This window comes from Pteropus alecto, unplaced genomic scaffold (genome assembly GCF_000325575.1).
Source record: "Pteropus alecto unplaced genomic scaffold, ASM32557v1 scaffold94, whole genome shotgun sequence".
In the NCBI taxonomy this organism is placed as follows: Eukaryota; Metazoa; Chordata; class Mammalia; order Chiroptera; family Pteropodidae; genus Pteropus; species Pteropus alecto.
In genome coordinates, this window is record NW_006437736.1 from 10,957,669 (window position 1) to 10,976,990 (window position 19,322).

Below are 19,322 nucleotides of genomic sequence, written 5' to 3' on the forward strand. Positions count from 1 at the left end.
TCAGTTTCCAGTAACCTACTGTCAATCTTAACAAGGACCTATTATATAATATCTGATTTATTTACTGGTCTCCTTCAATGGGCTATAAACTCCAAGACAACAAATCTTTAGTCTCATTCATCTTTGTATGCTCAGTACCTAGTACAGTACTTAACACATTGTAGCTACTCAGTAAATGTATGCTAAATTAACTGAACAGCTGGCTGACTGACTCAATAAACAAATAAGTGAATGATTACAGTCGTCCTTCCCTGTATCTAGTTTCCCTTTCCGTGGATCCAGTTACTCACGGTAAACCACAATCTGAAAATATTAAGTGGAAAATTCCAGAATAAACAATTCATAAGTTTTAAATTGCTTGCCATTTCTAGTTGCATAATGAAATCTCAAGCTATCCTGCTCCTTCTCGCCTGGGATGTGAACATCCCTTTGTCCAGCATATCAGTGCTGTATACACTAGTCACTTAGTAGCTGTCTCAGTAATCAGATCAGTTGTCAGAGAGAGAGAAAGAGAGAGAGAGAGAGAGAGAGAGAGAGAGAGAGAGAGAGAGAGAGAGAGAGACAACGTTCACATAACTTTATTATAGTATATTGTTATAATTGTTCTATTATCAGTTACTGTTGTTAATCTTTCACTTCGCCTAATTTACAAGCTGAAGTTTATCATAGGTATGTGTGTATAAGAAAATAACATATTATATGTAGGGCTCAGTACTATCTGCATGTTAAGGCCTCCACTGGGGGTCTGGGAATGTGTTCCCCAAGGATAAGGGGAAACTACCCTACATGCATACACACATACATACACAAAACCAATAGACAAATAAGTGAAAGAATCATTACACTTCAAAAGGAAGACTTGAATTTCTTTCCTGTACCAGAAACAGAGACACATGAAAAGTGCAATTGAGAGAATGTTATTTCCATTTTCATCTCATTCTATGGCCTCATCCCTACATGCTACACTGCCAAAATATTCTGTGAGGGCTTAACAGCTAAAAGCAAAAGAGTCGTGTCATTCCCAAATCTTCTCCTGAGCTCTAGTTAAAAGACCTACACTTTAACCATGGTAAAGCCAATAGAAGAACAATCTCTACTGATTATGGCAACAGAAGTTATTTGGGGAGTCGAGACAGAGCAAAGAAAATAGCAAAAGGTTAATCTGAAGAGCTCTCACATGAGACAAAAACAAGGAAAATAGTACAAAACAGTCTTTCCCATCTTTATTTTTCCCATCAATTTCCTTTCCCCTTCTTGTTTTTTAATTCATTTCCCAACTATAAATTTTAAACTAATAAAAACATGTGTTTTAATTCCCCTTAAGTGACATTTATAGCAACATAAGATGGTAACTATCAAATGGATTCTTTTCAGTCAAATAACCCTGCAAAAGAGATTCTGCAAACATTTTAATTATCGAAGATTTGACATGCAGAACACAACAGCAAATCTTGCTTTAAAAGAGCTTCAAGCTAAAATTGGTTCTGACCTGAAGAGATAAGCTTTCTTAGTAAATCCATCCAGTTTTCTACATCTGTCAGTTTATTGGTTGTAGGATTAATCTTGAGCTGCTTCCCAATAAAATTTCGGCAGGTTATCTTAAAAAGAAAAGATAAAAACAAATATAACTTAGGCATTTATAGCCAAAAACTTGGCTGACTATAATGTTTATCTTATTTTTCATTTGTCAAAAAAAAAAAAAAAAGATATACAAGAGGATGCTACAAATAAAAGTAAGCAGAATAGCATTCAATCATGAGAACTTTTCGGGAAAAAAACAGCTACATAATCTTTCATATTTTATACAGCACAGCTGGAAAAGCATTAGGCAAATTATGTAGACCAATTAGAATATAATTTTCTGATATTCTTAAAATTTACTAGCCTAAATATATCTTCCATTATGTAAGTTGAAACATATTTAAAATATAGGCTGCTTTCCCAATGGCAGATTTTTCTACCCGACTCATAATTAATGCAACTTAAACCTCCCTGGTGAAGTTTTTCAGAAATTCTCCTGTAGTATTTTAAAAATCTATTTTCTAACAGATATTTGAGTCTTAAAATTGTATAATACATGAAAACGAAACATTTTTCAACAGAAAGAAATTCTTTTAAAAGATCCAAGATCTTCTCTCTGTTACTCCATTCCCAGTCCTGGAACTAACCTACTGATAAAAATAAAGCCCTCCCTGGGCCCCAGTCTGATGTACATGTTGCTTCTTAATTGTCTCTTGTAGTATTCCCACAATAAATCTAACAAATGCAAATTCCTACCCACAGCCTAATAAGGCCCTGCTTGGCCTAGTCCTTTCCACCTCTCCAGCTTCATTAAACAAATCTTTACTGAACACCTATTTATGTGCCATGCACAGCTTCAAACTCAAAGATGATGTAGCAGAGAACGCAGTAAACAAAAATTCCTATTCTTATGGAATTTATTGTAGTGGAAGCAGAGAGACAATAAACAAAATAGAGAAGTACATTAGGGTGCATATTAAAGAGGTATAAATGCCATAGAGAGAAATAGAGCAAACAGGCACAACATTTTAAACAGGATAATGAAGACAGTCTTCACAGAGAATGTGACATTTGGCAAATACTGGAAAAAGGCTAGGGAAAAATCAATGTGGATATTTGGGGAGAAGCATTCCAAGCAGGGAAATAGCAAATGCAAAGACCATGAGGCAGAATGTCTTAAAGAACAGAGCAGTTGAATCCTGTAGGGGAGTAATAGGAGATAAATTACTAGAGATCACAGAGGGATACGTTGTGTAGGGCATAAAGGCCATGATAAGGATATTCACTTTAACTCTGAATCAGATGGGAAACTATTATAAGGTTTAAGATAAGGAATGACATAGTCTGACTTAGGTTTTTAAAGGGTTTTTCTATCTGCTGCACTAAGAAGAAACTGTAGGGTGGAGGAATGGATTCAGGGAAGTTGAAAGCAAGAAAACTAATAGGAAGTCATTGCATTAATTGAAGCAAACATATTGGTGGTTTGGAGCAGAGCAGGAGTGGTGAAGATAGTGAGAAGTGGTCAGGTTCTGAATACATTTTGAAGTAGAGGATTTGGCAACCAATCTGAAGTGGGGTATGAAAGCAAGAGAGGAGTCAGGGATGTCTCCAAAGTGTCTGGCCTGAGCAGCTGGGAAGATGGGATGTCATCAAGTGAAGTGCAGATGACTTGGCAGAACAGGTTTATTTGAGATTTGCTAAATTTAAGAAGTGTATCAAATAGCTAAGAGATGATGCTGATTAGGCAGTGTGATGGGGAAACTTGGTTAGGCTAAACTATGAGGACAAATGAAGAGAAGCATCCATTTTGCAGCATACACACACCTCATCTGAGTTTTTCAAACGAATCTAGGTGCTACTGTGAAGGGATTTTGTAGACAGTAATTTAAGTCCCTAGTACATCGATTTTAAGCGAGGGAGATTGTCTTACGTGGGCCTGACCTAACCAGGTGGGTCCTTGACAGTGCTGGTGGTCTCCAGACTCCAAATTCCAACCAGCATCCAGGTCTAAAACTGACTGACTGTGGGCTCTGACCACACCTGTAGGTTTCCTTCCTTTTCCTGATCCTGACTGCCTACCCTACAGATTTTTAACTTGCTTGGCCAATCCCTGTGATCATATAAGCCAAATCCTTGTAATCTTGATGACAGATAGATAGATAGATGCATCAATCTTGACAGATAGAGAGATAGATCTATCTTACTAGTTCTGCTTACTCATTGAACCCTGAGTAATACAGGCAGTTGTTAGATATGTCAACACAGAATTCAAGAGAAAGGTCTAAACTGGAGATGTAATTTTGCTAGTCATCATAATAAAGATGCTACATATGCCAGGGGCCCTTGGGCAGTATACAGACTGTATAACTAAATCAATGGCTCTGGCATTAGGTAGTCAATACATACTTATTAAGTTAACAAATGAGAGAATTTATTTATCTCTTTCCTCCACCTAACTCAAAGCTGAACCATGACCTTCGTGGGCCTTAGGCACTTTCCCCTTCCTGGGCTCACCCCTCCTCCCTAAAAAAATATTAAAAATTATATTTTATAATTGTATTGGTATAAATAGAAATACATTAATATTAAAAATCAAAACATTTCCTTTGACCTAAAAGCTAGTATTTTCTTTTCATTTAAAAAAGAATTAAAAAATTAGTGAGCCCTTAAAAATACTGTGGCTCTAGACACTGTCCATACTGTGCCTAATAGATAAATCAGCCTAATAAGTTTCTGGTGTACATGGACTTACTTTAGTTTACCCTGTGGGGAAAATACTGGCTCATAATAGGCTCTCGATAATGTTTGTTGATTTGAATGACAAATGCCTACATGAAAATCACATTTATCTGATTCCTAAATCTTGGTATTTTACAAGTGTACTAATAAGAAATCACAACTGTATGAATAACAGAGTCAAACTTACCTTCTCTTTATGTTCAGCCTCATATTTTCCACAAGGTTGTTGGATAATATCTGGGCCCTCGTACTTGGATATTCTTAGAAGAAGCTGGCGCTGTGCATACACCAGGAGTGGTGTCACTTGCTCTGTATATCTCTCACTAGATAGGGGTGAAAATACATTAAAAAGTAAACATTCATTTAAACACATTTTTTTAAATGAGGTCTGTCACTTTTAATTACTCTTACAATAGTACTTACTGTGAAACTGCATTGAACTGAATGGCAAGTGATACTAGTGTTTCCCATTTTTCGACTTGATATAAAAGTTCCAGTGATTTTAATACAAAGTCATGGATCCATTTCAAATCAACCACATTTACATCATCTAAAGGATGCTCAAATATAAGGCTAGAACCACCATTATCATTTTTAATATTTCCATAGCAACTTGGAACACTGAACTCTCCTTTTTCTTCAATAATCTGCAAGTGGTACATTAAAAAATTTTGTATAATTTCAGATTTTACTACATTTTCTGAAAACTGAGTGTGTGTGTGTATATATATTAAGTGTGGAATAAAGTGAACAGAAAAAAATTTTAAATATTTTTATTATTTATAAATTTATTCTAAATTTATTTATAATTTTTATTATTTATAACTTCTGCACAGGGAACCTAATAACAATGAGAAGCAAATGAAATATAAATGAACCAAATAATAACTCAAGAAAAATATTAATTTCTACTTATCCCAAGCTGCATGGTATAAAAATATTTGTTAACTGAATATAATAAAAATAATTACCCAAACACCCTTACCTGAATAGAATTGGTATTTTGTAGTTCTAGTAACATGTCAATAAGAAATTCTGCTCCCAAATAGAATGGTAAAACAGAGGTACAGATGAAACCATCCTGACTAATAGGAAATATTTTATACACATCCACTGTTTGTTTAAGAAGTATTTGCAGTTCCTGAGTAAAGTTCCAAAGGGCCCGACAGTAGTTCTGAAGCAGAGTCCAAAAGCCACCACGATAAGCAAGAACCTAAGGCAAATACAACATGCAAAAGACCCCAAAGTTCCAAAAGTTACAGATCTCTGAATCACTTCATCTTTCTGTAAATATATGTCGATAATAAAAATAATTAACACTATTTGTTATGTGCCATTTATATGTGTTAGATACTGTGGTAAGGCCCTTATATGCATCATCTTAATTTATTCTAACAAAAAATCCTATAAAGTAAGTATGCACTAGTATTCTATTCAATTTACAGATAAGGAAACGGAGCAGTGGAGCTAACTTGCCCGAAGTCATAAATCTATGACCTGGTGGGCTACGATCTGCACATCAGCCATCTGACTCCAACACTCCCATGTTCTAGGTGCTGGAAAAGTGGCAGCGAACAGGAAAAACCAGGTCCGCCCTCATGCTGCTTCAATTTACCAGGGGAGAACAATACTAGATAGACAAATAAAGATACAATTTCATGCATAATAAGTGTTGTAAAGGAAAATAAAGCAGAAATGGGTCAGAACCCGATGATGGTGAGAGAACATATCCTTCTAGGCAGGGTGGTCAGGAGAGAAGTCCTCTCTGAGGAGGTGACTTACTGAATGTTGAGTTAAACAAGTCATGTGAAAGTGGAGATGGGGTTGCTTGGAGGGGAGAGCACTTGAGGCTGAGGGAAGAGCAAGTGCAAAGGATGGAGGGTAAACCTGAGGGCTGAAGAGAGAACAAGCTTAGCACTTTCAAGCTCACGGAGAGAGGAGTGAACCAAACAAGAGCAAAAGAAGCTGAGTTCTGAGAGGGGAGCAGGACCTAGACCTTCTAGGGTCCTAAAGCTGGTGGAGAGCAGGATGCAATGTCATAGTCAAGGGGATTATGTGGGTTTACTTTAGATTTTTAAAAAGTCACTCTCTCTACTCCACAGAGAATATGGGAACTTAAGTGTGTTCCTTTCTTGTCTCGAAAGGGTAGATGATCTCTCACCTCTTCAGAGGATTGAAGTATAATCCTTCTTTGCTAAGTGAAAAATTAAAATAATTTCTTTGTAGCTAAAAACAATTACGATTCTGCATTTACTAATCTATCATATAATTTTTTTTAAAAAAAGAGAGAGAGAGAAAAGTGTTTGACAGAAAACACAAGTGGTCTGTAGAAACAGAAGGTTGGGCGGGAGGGGCTGATGTTTCCTGTGGTCTAGAAAGATCTTCCCTGTGCTAGAGGGAAGAAAGGGGTCTACACCCAGGAGGGGGCAAAACTCCAGAGAGAAACCCCTGGTGTCACCAGAGAAGCCCATGTCCCAAGTGTCACAAGAAAGCAGCAGAGGAGTGTCTGAATATCCATGAAGACTGTGTAGACAGGGACAAAGGCCATCTCATTTCTGGGTGGAGGGATGACTGATGATTAAAAAAGCTCACCTCTCTCCCTGACTTGACAATGCATAAGACCTCAGTACTGTGGCAGGCAAACCTCAAAAATGACGACACAAAATCCAGCAAATTTAGTCTCAAAATTTAAACCAAAATTACAGATGGTAAGCAAATAAATACAATGTATCTTACATGCCTAAATTTATGGGCTGAGATATATGTCTAGTACATTAGCAAAGAAGAAGGACCACCTTACCATTGCTCTTCTGCAATATAAAAAGATTTTCATAAAATGATCCAATAAACTCAAATTTGCTGTTCGATCCTTTTCCTTGGCACTAAGACCTGATCCTGATCGAAAGTCTGAGTCATGAACTGTCTGTGCCTTGGAAACGGTTTTTTCATCAATCATTTGGGAATTAATAAATGTCATGAATTCTTCAGCATCTACAATACGAAAATAAAGTATAACACATTATTGAAAACAGAGTTAAGTTCCAGAAAACACAGTAGGTGACAAGCATCACATGAGTAATTCAGATAACAATTGCTGTATAAGTTTGGAGAAAGGACAGGATTATTATGAACACAATGAAACAGAAAATGTTTCTAGAGAAGAAAGTTCTTAGATTAGGTCTTAAAGGGTGTGCACAATTGAGCTATGCAGGAAAACTATGAAGAACATTCCAGGCCAAGGTGATGGCCAAAGGAACAAAGAAGCAAGAATGTCATGTTTTTTGATGGAACAGTGACAGGATCACACCCTTCCTTTACTTCCCCCTCAAACAAGCCAATCCCAGGACACATACATTAGGTAAGTAGCATCTCCCAGAGTTAGGCATGCAGTAACCCTGGCCACTCATTCTCCCACTCGTGTGATATAAAAACACAGAAGATTTCTTTTGCCACAAACCTCCTTTTAGAGCCCTGCATTAAATAATAAGTCTCAATAGCAAGATATTCTCTTGTTGATTTCATGGAAGGTCTTAGATAGGGAGCTAGTTTAATTAAAAAAAAAAAAAAACTCAAGAAATTATATATTATAATCTAAATACAAAACTCAGACTCTTTTCATGTCTAGGAAATTTACTTTCACATACTTCAATATATATAGTATGGCATGTGGGTACCAGTTAAATTTAACCTATACTCCAGAAGAAATTAGAGAGCGTGTCAAGTACCTCAAATATGAATCAATACTCCTGGGATGGTTAACCAGCATATGAAGTATCCTGAACAGCAATAAGTTACATGGCACTTAAAATACCATTATTAAAAATCTACATAAGAGGGTTTATAATAGTATAAAGATATTAGAAATAAATTTTTATTTATGAAATGAGTGGTATTCAAGATAGGTAATTACTTAGGTATAGTGTCATCAGTGCAGATCGAGAGCCCTGTTCACCTGCATCTCTCCCCTCCCAGAGTCCCCCATTACCTGATCAGATGACAACATTGGTTGGTCCTGCCATCAAAATATTATTGCTTTCATCTAGGAATAACCTTTCATGGAAAGTGCTAGTTGGAGATCATAAGGCAAGAGTAGACTGCCCTGACTACAAAATTGGTACTATAAAACAGCAATATGACCGTTTTCATGCCTGCTTGCATCAGTATGCTTGGTGGAATTTGTTCGGAAACTTACTTCCACTAAAACATCTGATAGCAAGTCTTTCACCCTGACCACCGGAGGCTACCAATATTTCTAGAAGAACATTATATTTGCTAAACAACCAAATCATTTCAGGTCAGAACACAATATGGATAGTTCCAAATATATGATACTATTATAAAAATAGAAATTTTAAAAAGTAGAATAAATAAGAATCTTCTATAAAATATCACAACTCAGTTAAATTCCTGGGTCATTAGAACATGATATATGTACTTGTGTGTGCACGTGTTAATAGTATAAAATTCGAGATGTGATTTACTAGTATATAAAATATTTATTTATTTTACCTGATGGTAAGTTGGCCTTTCTTTTTTTAGCTGTATGAAGGAAATCAAGCATCACTTTATAGTTTTCTATAGTCATTTTTCCTGTTGGTAATACTGTTCCTGAATTATATAGTGAGAACATATTAGGATCATATGATCGGAAACTGCAAGGAGGAAAAAATATCATTAAAAAAACAATACAAGCAAAATTGAATTAAATCTGTCAAATACAATCTATTTTAATTTTTTAAGTGTGAATTAGTGCTCCTAAATTTTGGATCATACCACATTTGGGCATTTAACCAGAGCCAAACAATTTCCTATTAAATTTTAAAATTATGCAATGCAACTTTATTCTTAGGAATTTCAATATCAATATCTATTTTGCTGAAAGGATCCTTGAAAATGAAAATGGAAGATCTAAACTCACTCTAAGACCTCTGAAACAATAATTTATGTCAACCTAAAATTATCTGATTTACAATTCAGTGACGATGCCTACAATATACACCAATGTGTCAGCATTTATTTCTTTTTTAAAACAAGGTCTAAGCAATAAACAATCTTCCACCAAAAATAGATGCATACATGCATACATATATACATACATATGTACATACATACATACATACATACATACCGAAGTATACATTAATGGTTTTAATAAAACTGAATTTAGCACCAAGTTACTCTGACACGAACTTGATCATTGTGGAATTATTGTGCTGCGAAGTAATCATCCATGAGTGGTCATGTATGATTAGAAGTTCAGAGAAGATTTCTCAGTGTTCAGAGGACAGTAAGGAAGCCCATCTGTTATGAACCACTTTCCCTCTCATGGCCTCATGAGTGGATCACTTTGTCAAAGTCTTCCCTGTTGGTTAGGCAATCTAACTGCTCCTTCTTCTTCTTTAATTTTAGAAAAGCAAATGTTTGACCTTTGTGAAGCCTACATTATTTTTTTCCTATGTCACATCACGTTTTTTAAAATTTATTTTTCAATTACAGTTGACATACAATTTATATTAGTTTCAGGTGCACTACAGTAATTAGACATTAATATATCTTATGAAGTGATTGCCTCCATAAGTCTTGTATCCATCTGATACCATACGTAGTTATTACAATATTATTTACTATATTATATTCCCTATTCTACAGTTTACATATCCCTGACTATTTTTATAACTGGAAATTTGTACTTACTCTCTTTCACCTTTTCTTGCTGCTTCTTAAGTGCAAATCTGGTCTAGCCTACAGAAAGAGACCTATCTGGAGACAATTTTGTGAAGGTTCAATCTGGTAATAATTTTAACCAAAATTCTGGAGAAACAGAAACTGGGACCAAGTTCATTGTTGACTTCAACCTGAATATTTTATCACCGAATTATTGAAATAAATATCCTCTTTCCTTCCTCCAATCTATTTGGTATATTGCTGTCAGAGAAATTTCTTACCATAGCCCTGCTCAAAAACCATTCACAGTCTCCCACTGTACATAAATTAAAGTTCAGATTTAGTAGACAGTTAAGACTCTCCCTGATCTGGTACTGACCTACTTTTCTAATTATTTCACACTAATCTCTTTCATATACCCTAGATTCTGGTTAGACCATTGGTGTTCTCATTTGTTTCCTACCTTGGCTCTTACTCATGTTCTTCCACCTACCTGGAATGCCTATTTCCCTATTGCACATTTCTAAATATTGCATATCTATCAAGACCCAGGCCAAGTGGCCTCTCCCCATGAAACCTGTCCTGTTAGTCTCAGGCAGAACAAAGCCACCTTCCTAGGAACAAAGACTTTATGAGTACTTCACTTTCTACTATTATCTCCAATTATTTGTGAACATCTGTGATCTACCTACCAGACTCTAACTTGCATGTCCTGTTCATCTTTGTATACCCATTGTACCTATCTCAGCACCTTGTATCTAATAGGTGCTCAATAAGTATTTTTTGAATGAAAGAGTCTATGTCAACTTTTTAATGGCTCCATAGTAGTCCATTTATCTATTTACCTTCTATTTTTATCTCCCATAACACTTCAGCCACACTTAATAGAGCTCCAAAATGTCTTCTGAATTAATAATAGAAAGCTTACATTTTATGAGAAAATATGATCTGTTTATAGAAGCTTAAAATATGTGTTTATATAGATTTGCCTAATGCCTACTAATACTGACAGTTATTGTACAATTAATATTAACTTCCTCTTGAAATTACACTTCCTCCTTTCACTGAAAGCTATATGGAGAAAAACAGTAAAGATATATGCAACTCAGTACTTCATATGTGCTTACATTCATCATTTGTTTGGGAAAGATTTTAAGATAAGAAATAAAGAAATATATCAATGGCCAGAAAAGACAGAAGCACTCTGCAAACCTCTTTAAGTTATTATGAACATTAAATCCCTGAAGATACAAACACAATCCATGTTCATGAGACTTTAAAGGCACTATTCATCGATAATATACTATACCTGACCATAGTATGTGAAGTGCCAAATTTCATCTTCATACGTTCCCTTAGCTTTATTAAAAGTAGGTTGAAGTGAGCATTTGCCAGATACAGGTTCATCTGAGCCTTCCAGGGCATCTCTTCAAGGCATATTTGATGGAACCTCTTCTTTTTAACATAACTGAATATTAGAGGATTCAAGTTGTCCACCAGAAATCGATGTGCTATTTTTCTAACATCAGGTCTCTTATTTCTGCCAAAGGAGAAAGAAGTTTTGAAATTACACAAACTTTCAGATATCTAAAGAGGAGTGATTCCAGTTTGTACATAATCTATGAAGAAGTCAGTCAACTGACCTTATGCAAATGTTTCCAGTTTATTTGTCATTCATTTACTTAGTCCTGAAAATGTGAAACAGGGCAATGAAAAAGGCACAAGAATAAACACTAGAGACAAAGTCACTACGTACTGCCTCCATTTCCGTCTGACGTCCATGTCCTAAGCTCAATCCAGAGCTTTTTTTCCATAACCAAAGGCCACTGAGATTATACAACTAAATTATAATATAATTATTCACATTCATCAATTAACATCAATATTGAACAAAAAAATCATTTCTCTGGATGATTTCTTAAGGAAAAAAAACAATGGAGCAAAAATTTTTCTAACATTAGTAAAACTGTAGACGGAAATTAAACATCAGTCAATGATAGATGAAATAACTTCATAAATCCATACTCAGCATACTCTGAAAAAAACTAATATTTCAAAATTCAGCTAATAGTTCAGATTTTAAGTATGATATATGTTCATTTTGTTTAAAATTATTCCTATCAAAATCTCAGAAAGTCCAACTATTTTTAGCGTTACATAGTTGTTTATATGGAATGACTTCATTTCTTCAAAATACTTATATCAATTTTTTTGACTGTTGACAATGTTGCTGTCTCATTGGTCAGTGCCATTTTACCTGATGTTCAATATCATTAGCCATTGGAAAAATACAAATTAAAACCACGAAATATCTCTAATACATTTTATTGACCAAAATTTAAAAAAAAAACAAAAAAAACAATGATAATGCTAAATCCTGGCAAACATGAGGGAAATTGGATTACTCATATGCTGCTGGTGGGAATGAAAAAGGTACAGCCATTCTGGAAAAGAGTATGGAATTTCTCACAAAATTAAATAAACACTTACCATACAACCTAGTAATTGCACTCATGGGATTTTATCCCAGATAAATAAAGACTTACATACATACAAAAACCTGTACGTGAATGTTCATATCATCATTATTCCTAACAGTCAAAACTGGAAACAATCCAAATGTCTTTAGTGGGTGAATTGTTAAACGAATTGTGGTATATGAATACCATAGAATACTACTAAGCAATAATAAGTGAACTAGTTATTCGTACAGTGTGGGTGGATCTCAAAGGAATTATGCTGAGTGGAAAGAAAAAACCAATCTCAGAAAGTTACCTACTGTATGATTCCATTTTTATAACATTCTTGAAATGACAAAATTATAGAGATGGAGAACAAATTAGTGGTTGGGAGGGGAATAGCAAGGGAGGTGGCTATACCTGTAAAAAGGGAGCATGGTGGTTAGTGGGCAAATCTGTATGATAGAACTGTTCTGTATCTTGACCATGGAGATGGTCACACAAACCTACAAATGTGATAAAGTCTCATAAAATTAAATATGCACACACATGTGTGCACATGTAAAATTGCTGTAGTCTGAATAAGGTCAGTGGATTGTATCATAGTCAATTTCCTGGTTGTGTTACTGTACTGTGGTTATATAGTTAACATCAGGAGACACTGGGCAAAGGGTTTATAGGATCTCTTTGTATTACTTCTTTTAACTGCATTGAATGTACAATTATCTGAAAATAAAAAGTTTTTATAATTGCATGTTACAACAAGGATGTCTACAATTGCAAACTTTATTAAGATTAAACTTCGGGTTCTAACCTGCAGATGAGACAAGAAAAGGAAGTAAGAGGTTTGAACATTAGAAAGGAATGAGCAAAAAAACTTTCATTATCTCTTCACAGTATGACCATCCACATGGAAACATGTATCGATGAATAGATTATTAAGTTTTACAGAGATCAAGTTGTTTATAAATCAATTATATTCCTATAAAAAAGAATAGAAGCATTCAAAATGTAATTTTAAAATACTATTTATGCTAGTACAAAAAAGCACTTCTTTGATGCAGCTAACAATAGATGTATAATACCTCTGGAGAATATCATAAAAATTTATTGAAGGGCATTAAATAATACCTAAGTATGTGGTCTGTCTACTAATATAAAGACTCAATATTGTAAAAAATAAAATTCTTCCCAAACCAATCTATAAATTCAGTTCTATCTCTACCAAAATCACAAGTCTTTTGTATTACTCAACAAGCTAGTCCAAACTATTTTGTGAAGAATATCCAAGACTTAAGACAAATGAAGGAAAAGAACACACAGGACAGCCTTGTTCTATGAAACAAGAAGACTCAATAAACTCAACTGAAAGCTAGAGTAAGTATGATGGTGTGATATTGACTCAAGAATGGATAAGTAGACTAATGGGACAGAAAAGAGATCCCGAAACTACATATATGCAAACTTGCTAAATGACAAAAGTGACAGTGATCACAGAAGACTACTCAATAAATGGACCTAGCCAATTGGGTACCTTTAATGAAATTAAGAAAGCGGGGGGAGGACTCTTCCTCTCACATTCACAAAAATAAATTCCAGTTGGAGGAAATTTCTAAATATGAAAATCAAAATTTTAAATTCACTAAGAAAATACCTTTTCTACCTCAGGTTAGAGAAGAATTTCAAAAGCAATGAAGGAAAATATTGTTAAATTTGACTCCATTTACAATTACAGCTTTTGATTAAAAAAAAAAAACCTTTAAAATATAAATAGATGACTCACAAACAGGGAGAAATATTAGTATCCAATCTTCTAAAAATAAATGAGAAAAAAAAAAGTTTTCAAACGTGCAAGGATCTAAACAAGCAGTTCTAACAGGAAAACCCTGAGATCTAATAAAATATGCAAAGATGTCTAACTTCATCGGTAATCAAAGAAATAAAAATTAAAATAACAATGAGATAAAATTTCACAACGCAATGTTCCACAAAAATTTGAAAATTTGGTAATAATATCAAGTGTTGGTGAAGATGTTGAATAATAGAAAATCGATACACCACTGATAAAAATTTAGGAGCAACTTAGCAATATCCAGTAATAGATATAAAAAATAAATATGTTCATATCTTGGGAACTGCACTCCTATGTATTTATACCAGAAACTCTAACATGTGCATATGAAGATATGTACAACACTGTCCTCTGTAGTACTATTTACAATAGTGAAAAACTGAAAATTTAAATGTCTATTTATAGGAGACTGAATAAAGTTCATTTATTCATACAATGGAATACTTTACAGAAGTAAAATGAATAACTAGATTTACATACATAACAACATAAAAAAACTCACAAACCTAATATTGAGGAAAAAGAACAAATTGGCAAAGCAAATTGTAAAAAATAATATACATTATTTAGGGGTATACACATATATAATTGATGTATAAAGTCACTCATAAGCATGATAAATTACTTCTGGGATTAAGGAAGATGGAAATGCATTCCATGATGACGTATGGGAATTTCAACTGTGTTTGAAATGCTTTATATGGTAAGATACATATTAGGTACATGTTCATTTGTTATATTTTCTATACCCATCTAAAATATCTCATGATTTAAATTTTAAAAAGTAAAGGAATGATCAAACAGATAGTAGGCAAATGAAAACAAAAAGAGAGAATGGTTTTTTAATATCTATATGTTGCAAATTAAGATCAAAATCACTAAACAGGTAAAGAAAGACATTACATAATGAAGGCAAGATATATAAAGAATGTATAAGAATCACAAATGCACACATAAAAATAGATGCTAAGCACTTTACCATGATAAGTTTCATGGTTTAAGTTTTATAAACAAGAACATTACCTACCAATAACTAAAAGTAATTTATCAATTTGGTCTCCTGACTACCCTATCTAAACTACTGCTGCCACCATCTCGACCTCTGGCCAAGTACTCTATAACTATCATTCTGTTCATTTATTTTATAAAATTTATGAAAATTTTAAATTGTCTTACGTGTATGTTACTTGTTTACTGTGCTTCTTTCATCGATATGTAAGCTCCTTGAAGACAATGATCTTATCTGTCTAGTTAATCAGTATGTACCTTCAGTTCCCAAATAATCCTCAACATGTAGTAACCTTCGAGTAAATGTTTACTGAATTAATTAAAAAATCAATACCTTTCATGTTCCGTCATTTCAAAAATACTTGGATTTTTGGCAAAAAAATCTCTTAGAGTTTCCCTTTTTCTACTTCTTTTTCTTTGTATTTCTGTAGGCTTAATAGAAGAGAAAACAAAAATATTACAAACTAAGATTAAATTCTGAACACAATACTACAATTTACTCATACTCTTGACATTAAAATACAGTGGTTTCTTTATATCCCCCAGTTAAAATTATCAAAAGTAACAAAAGTATCCCTGTAGGCAAAAAAAAGAATGATTGTAAAAATATCCATACACTAACTTAAGAATTATAATTTATTATATAATCATGAAATTACGCTTGTGGTATTTCCATCTGTTTCATATTATAATGAATTATAATGCAGTCAATCATCTCTAGATACATTAATCTCTTCACTTCATTAACTTAAAATTCAAAACTCATATGAAACTTACTCTTCCAATCTCCATTATTACAGCTTTGAACTTCTTCACAGGTTTAGTTGCCTTTTTATAGAAAATACTGTCCTTATATTTCATTTTTTTAATTTCAAGTAGAGAATCATTTCTCCTAATACAAAAAGATAAAGTCAGTTAAAAGGTTCTACAAGAATTTGCAAAACTACCCCAAAGTAATAAATCTTTAATGAATGTTGTCACTGAAATTATGCAAGAAGAATATCCAAAATTGTTTCTGTCCTATACATAAATATTCCTGTGATATTCCTGATTATGAAGAAATAGCCGGCCTCTATTCTATGTAAATCTCATCGCTTCTCGACCTTTTGGCTAAGATCAAGTGTATTCTATGTAAATCTCTATGCAAATCGCACCATAAGATTTCATTGGAGCTGACATGTGATGTAGGAAAAACATAATTGGATCGAAAATAAAAGGACATGAACAGTTCTCTATAAAACTGAAAAGATAACTATAGAAAAGTGACCCCTAGACAAGCTACCTTGTTTCCAACAGATCTCAGTCTCCCTGGTTCCATCATGTGCAAGCTTCCAGCCACTATCACTTTCCGGATACCAACAAAAGCTGAGCGTGTTAAATGACTACTTAATTTTCTCCCTTCCCTCAATCACCTGTAGGGATTCCTAACCTTGTTTTTTTAATCTCTCATGGATGCTGAGATAATCTGGCCCATTCTTCAAATATTAGAAAGTCTCTCATGCCCCCTCTATTGATACATATCACCTATTTTCCCTGCAATTTACATATTTCCTAAAATTTATATTTCTTTTGGTAAATACTTGCTAGGTATAGCAAAACCCTTCTATAACATGATAAAGATGATCCAAAAATGATTCAAATTTGATTTGAATAAAATGTAGGGTCACATCAACACAATGCTAATGAAATGACCAATGTGAGTCTGGATAGCTTGTTCCAGGAGTTGGGGTTCCAAATTCATCTTGGTCCCACTGGCTATTGGCCTCTTGCTTCAATTTTAATGATGATGATTCTGGATCTTGTGGTTGGTTGCTCAGCTGCAGCAATTCCAAGAATCTCCCAGTTAGTTGGCATCCATTTTGGCAAATGTTTTGTCTGCCTGAACTAGGAAGTTGGGACCAGTGACCACCAGGGATTTGGCAATCTATCCTCTGAAACTTGCATCGTGAGACTGGTTGCCTGTGATTTTCCAACCAGCTTGGTCTCTTCTCCACCTCCTCCCTATCCCATTCCTCCAGAATACTTGACCTGGTTGCTGTATTCCAGGAAGAGGTGGTAAGGACTGGAAGTCACAGATGTACATGTGAGCTACCATCTTTCAATTCTCTCAGCATTCTCCCCCATGCTCGGACTAAAGAAATTAAACTCACTCCTGGATCTCTCCACAGAATGCTTCCTCTTAGCTCTGACTGCTTTTTTAATTTTCTTTAGGGTGTGTTACAAAAAAAAACCTATTTTTAAATTTTTATGTAGTCAACATTATTGATCTTTCATTTCATGGCTTATTTCTGGTTTTGATTACTTATATTAGTGCTTGTTTCTGATTTGAAAAATTGAGTCCCAAGAGCTGTCTGCTTGTTATTTCACAAACACAACTCTGTTATACTTTATGTGATAATACAAATCTCTCTTTTCCCACTTTTTAATTTTTCAAACATTTTCATTAATCTAGCCTATTCCATGTAAACTAATCTAACTGGAATTGCATTAAACCTATAAATTAATTCGAAGATAACAGAAACCTTTACAATATTCTATCTGTCCATTGAGCAATATACTACTGTCTCTCCATTTATTCAAGTTATTTTTTTATATGTCTTAGTAAGAATGTTTGATCTTCTTTATATTAACCTATGTCCCCTCACAATTTCTAATAAATTTAATCTTGTACTTTATAGAAATGACACAATTTTTCTATTATACTTTCTAGTTCATATAGGAAAGCTACTGATTTTGCAAATTTGCATCTAGCCATCTTATGGAATTCTATTATTCTGATAGTTTTTAGTAAATTAGCTTACATTAAAATAATTATTTGCAAATATCAATCATTTTATCTTTGTTTTCAGAGTACTTTATTATACAAGTCATTTGACAAACATTTTTGAGACCCTATTTATGTCATAATCACATAAATTCTAATCCTAATTTCTATTTCTTTAATGCACTGGCAAGAACTTTCAAAACAATGTTAAAAGATAGAAGAAATAATAGGTTTCTTGTTATTTTTATTTTTTAAAGTCTCTTTACTTTTAGTTAGGTTTCTTTTTTGATCTAATAATTTTACATGTCAGTAATCTATTTTGTTATAAATTTTCAGTTTTATTGTACTGCAAGAGAATGTCATCTTTATAAATTTTAGTCTGAATGATCTACTGAGCTTTATTTGTCAGCCTAAATATTATTTTTTTAACTTAATAAGTGCTTTAAAGGGTATTTAGTCTCAACTGACTATATATGCTAAATTAATTGTATTAATTATATTATGTACATTTTCTGTCCTTTTTATTTCTGTCTTTTTTAAAGTATTATTGTTTCTGTTAAGTTACTCAAGTCTTTTCAGCAATTATTTCCATATACTTTGACTTTTTGTTATGTAGAACATGGAAGTACATGAAATATCTTTGTTGTGGTTTATAAGCATTATTAGTAGAATCATTCACTTTGAATGTGAAAAGGTGACATTCAAAGCAAGTAATAAGCTTCTAGTAAAGATGGAAGAGCAAGCAAACACTGTGCTCACTTCCTCCCATAACCACACCAAAATTACAACTAAACTACAGCCATCAATGAGAACTGCCTAAGTCTAGCTAAACAGAAATCTTATAACTAAGGATACAAAGAAGGCAGTTTGAGACTGGTAGTGGGGACAGTGGGAGATTTAGGAATAGGCTAGTCACACACCCGCATGTGGTGGTTAAAATCAGGAGGGCTATCTCAGCTGTGGAGGTACCCTCTGGAGAGCGAGGGGTCCCAGGCCCACAACAGGCTCCCCAGCCCAGGGCTCCAGTGCTGGTAAGAGAGGTCTCCATGATTTCTGGCTGTGAAAATCAGTGAAGATTGTGGCTGAGTGAGACGGAGGGCTGCTGGAGTCCCAGTTATTTCTCTTAAATGGCCCACACACAGCCTACACACAGACTTACTCACTGAAGCACTTACTCACTCTAAGCTCCAGTGTTGGGTTAGCCAGGGACATACAGAAAGGAACTGAACTGTCTGGCTTCAAGGCAAGGGCTGGAGAGGTAGCTTTCTCCCTGACAGAAGTGCTGGCAGAAGCCATTGTTCCTTCATCAAGCCCT

At 34.2% G+C, this 19,322-nt stretch overlaps 1 protein-coding gene across 1 annotated transcript in view; it reads right to left on the reverse strand.

Annotated features, from left to right (window-relative positions):
* Positions 1-19,322, reverse strand: part of CFAP54 (cilia and flagella associated protein 54) — a 234,117-nt gene that overhangs the window by 120,569 nt on the left and 94,226 nt on the right. The window contains exons 31-39 of the mRNA XM_015591439.2: positions 16,021-16,135; positions 15,578-15,675; positions 11,234-11,464; positions 8,770-8,912; positions 7,061-7,251; positions 5,246-5,473; positions 4,684-4,907; positions 4,448-4,583; positions 1,490-1,598 (exon numbers count right to left, since the gene is read on the reverse strand). Coding sequence (XP_015446925.1) covers positions 1,490-1,598; positions 4,448-4,583; positions 4,684-4,907; positions 5,246-5,473; positions 7,061-7,251; positions 8,770-8,912; positions 11,234-11,464; positions 15,578-15,675; positions 16,021-16,135 — 1,475 coding nt within the window. The remainder of the gene's footprint in view (positions 1-1,489; positions 1,599-4,447; positions 4,584-4,683; positions 4,908-5,245; positions 5,474-7,060; positions 7,252-8,769; positions 8,913-11,233; positions 11,465-15,577; positions 15,676-16,020; positions 16,136-19,322) is intronic.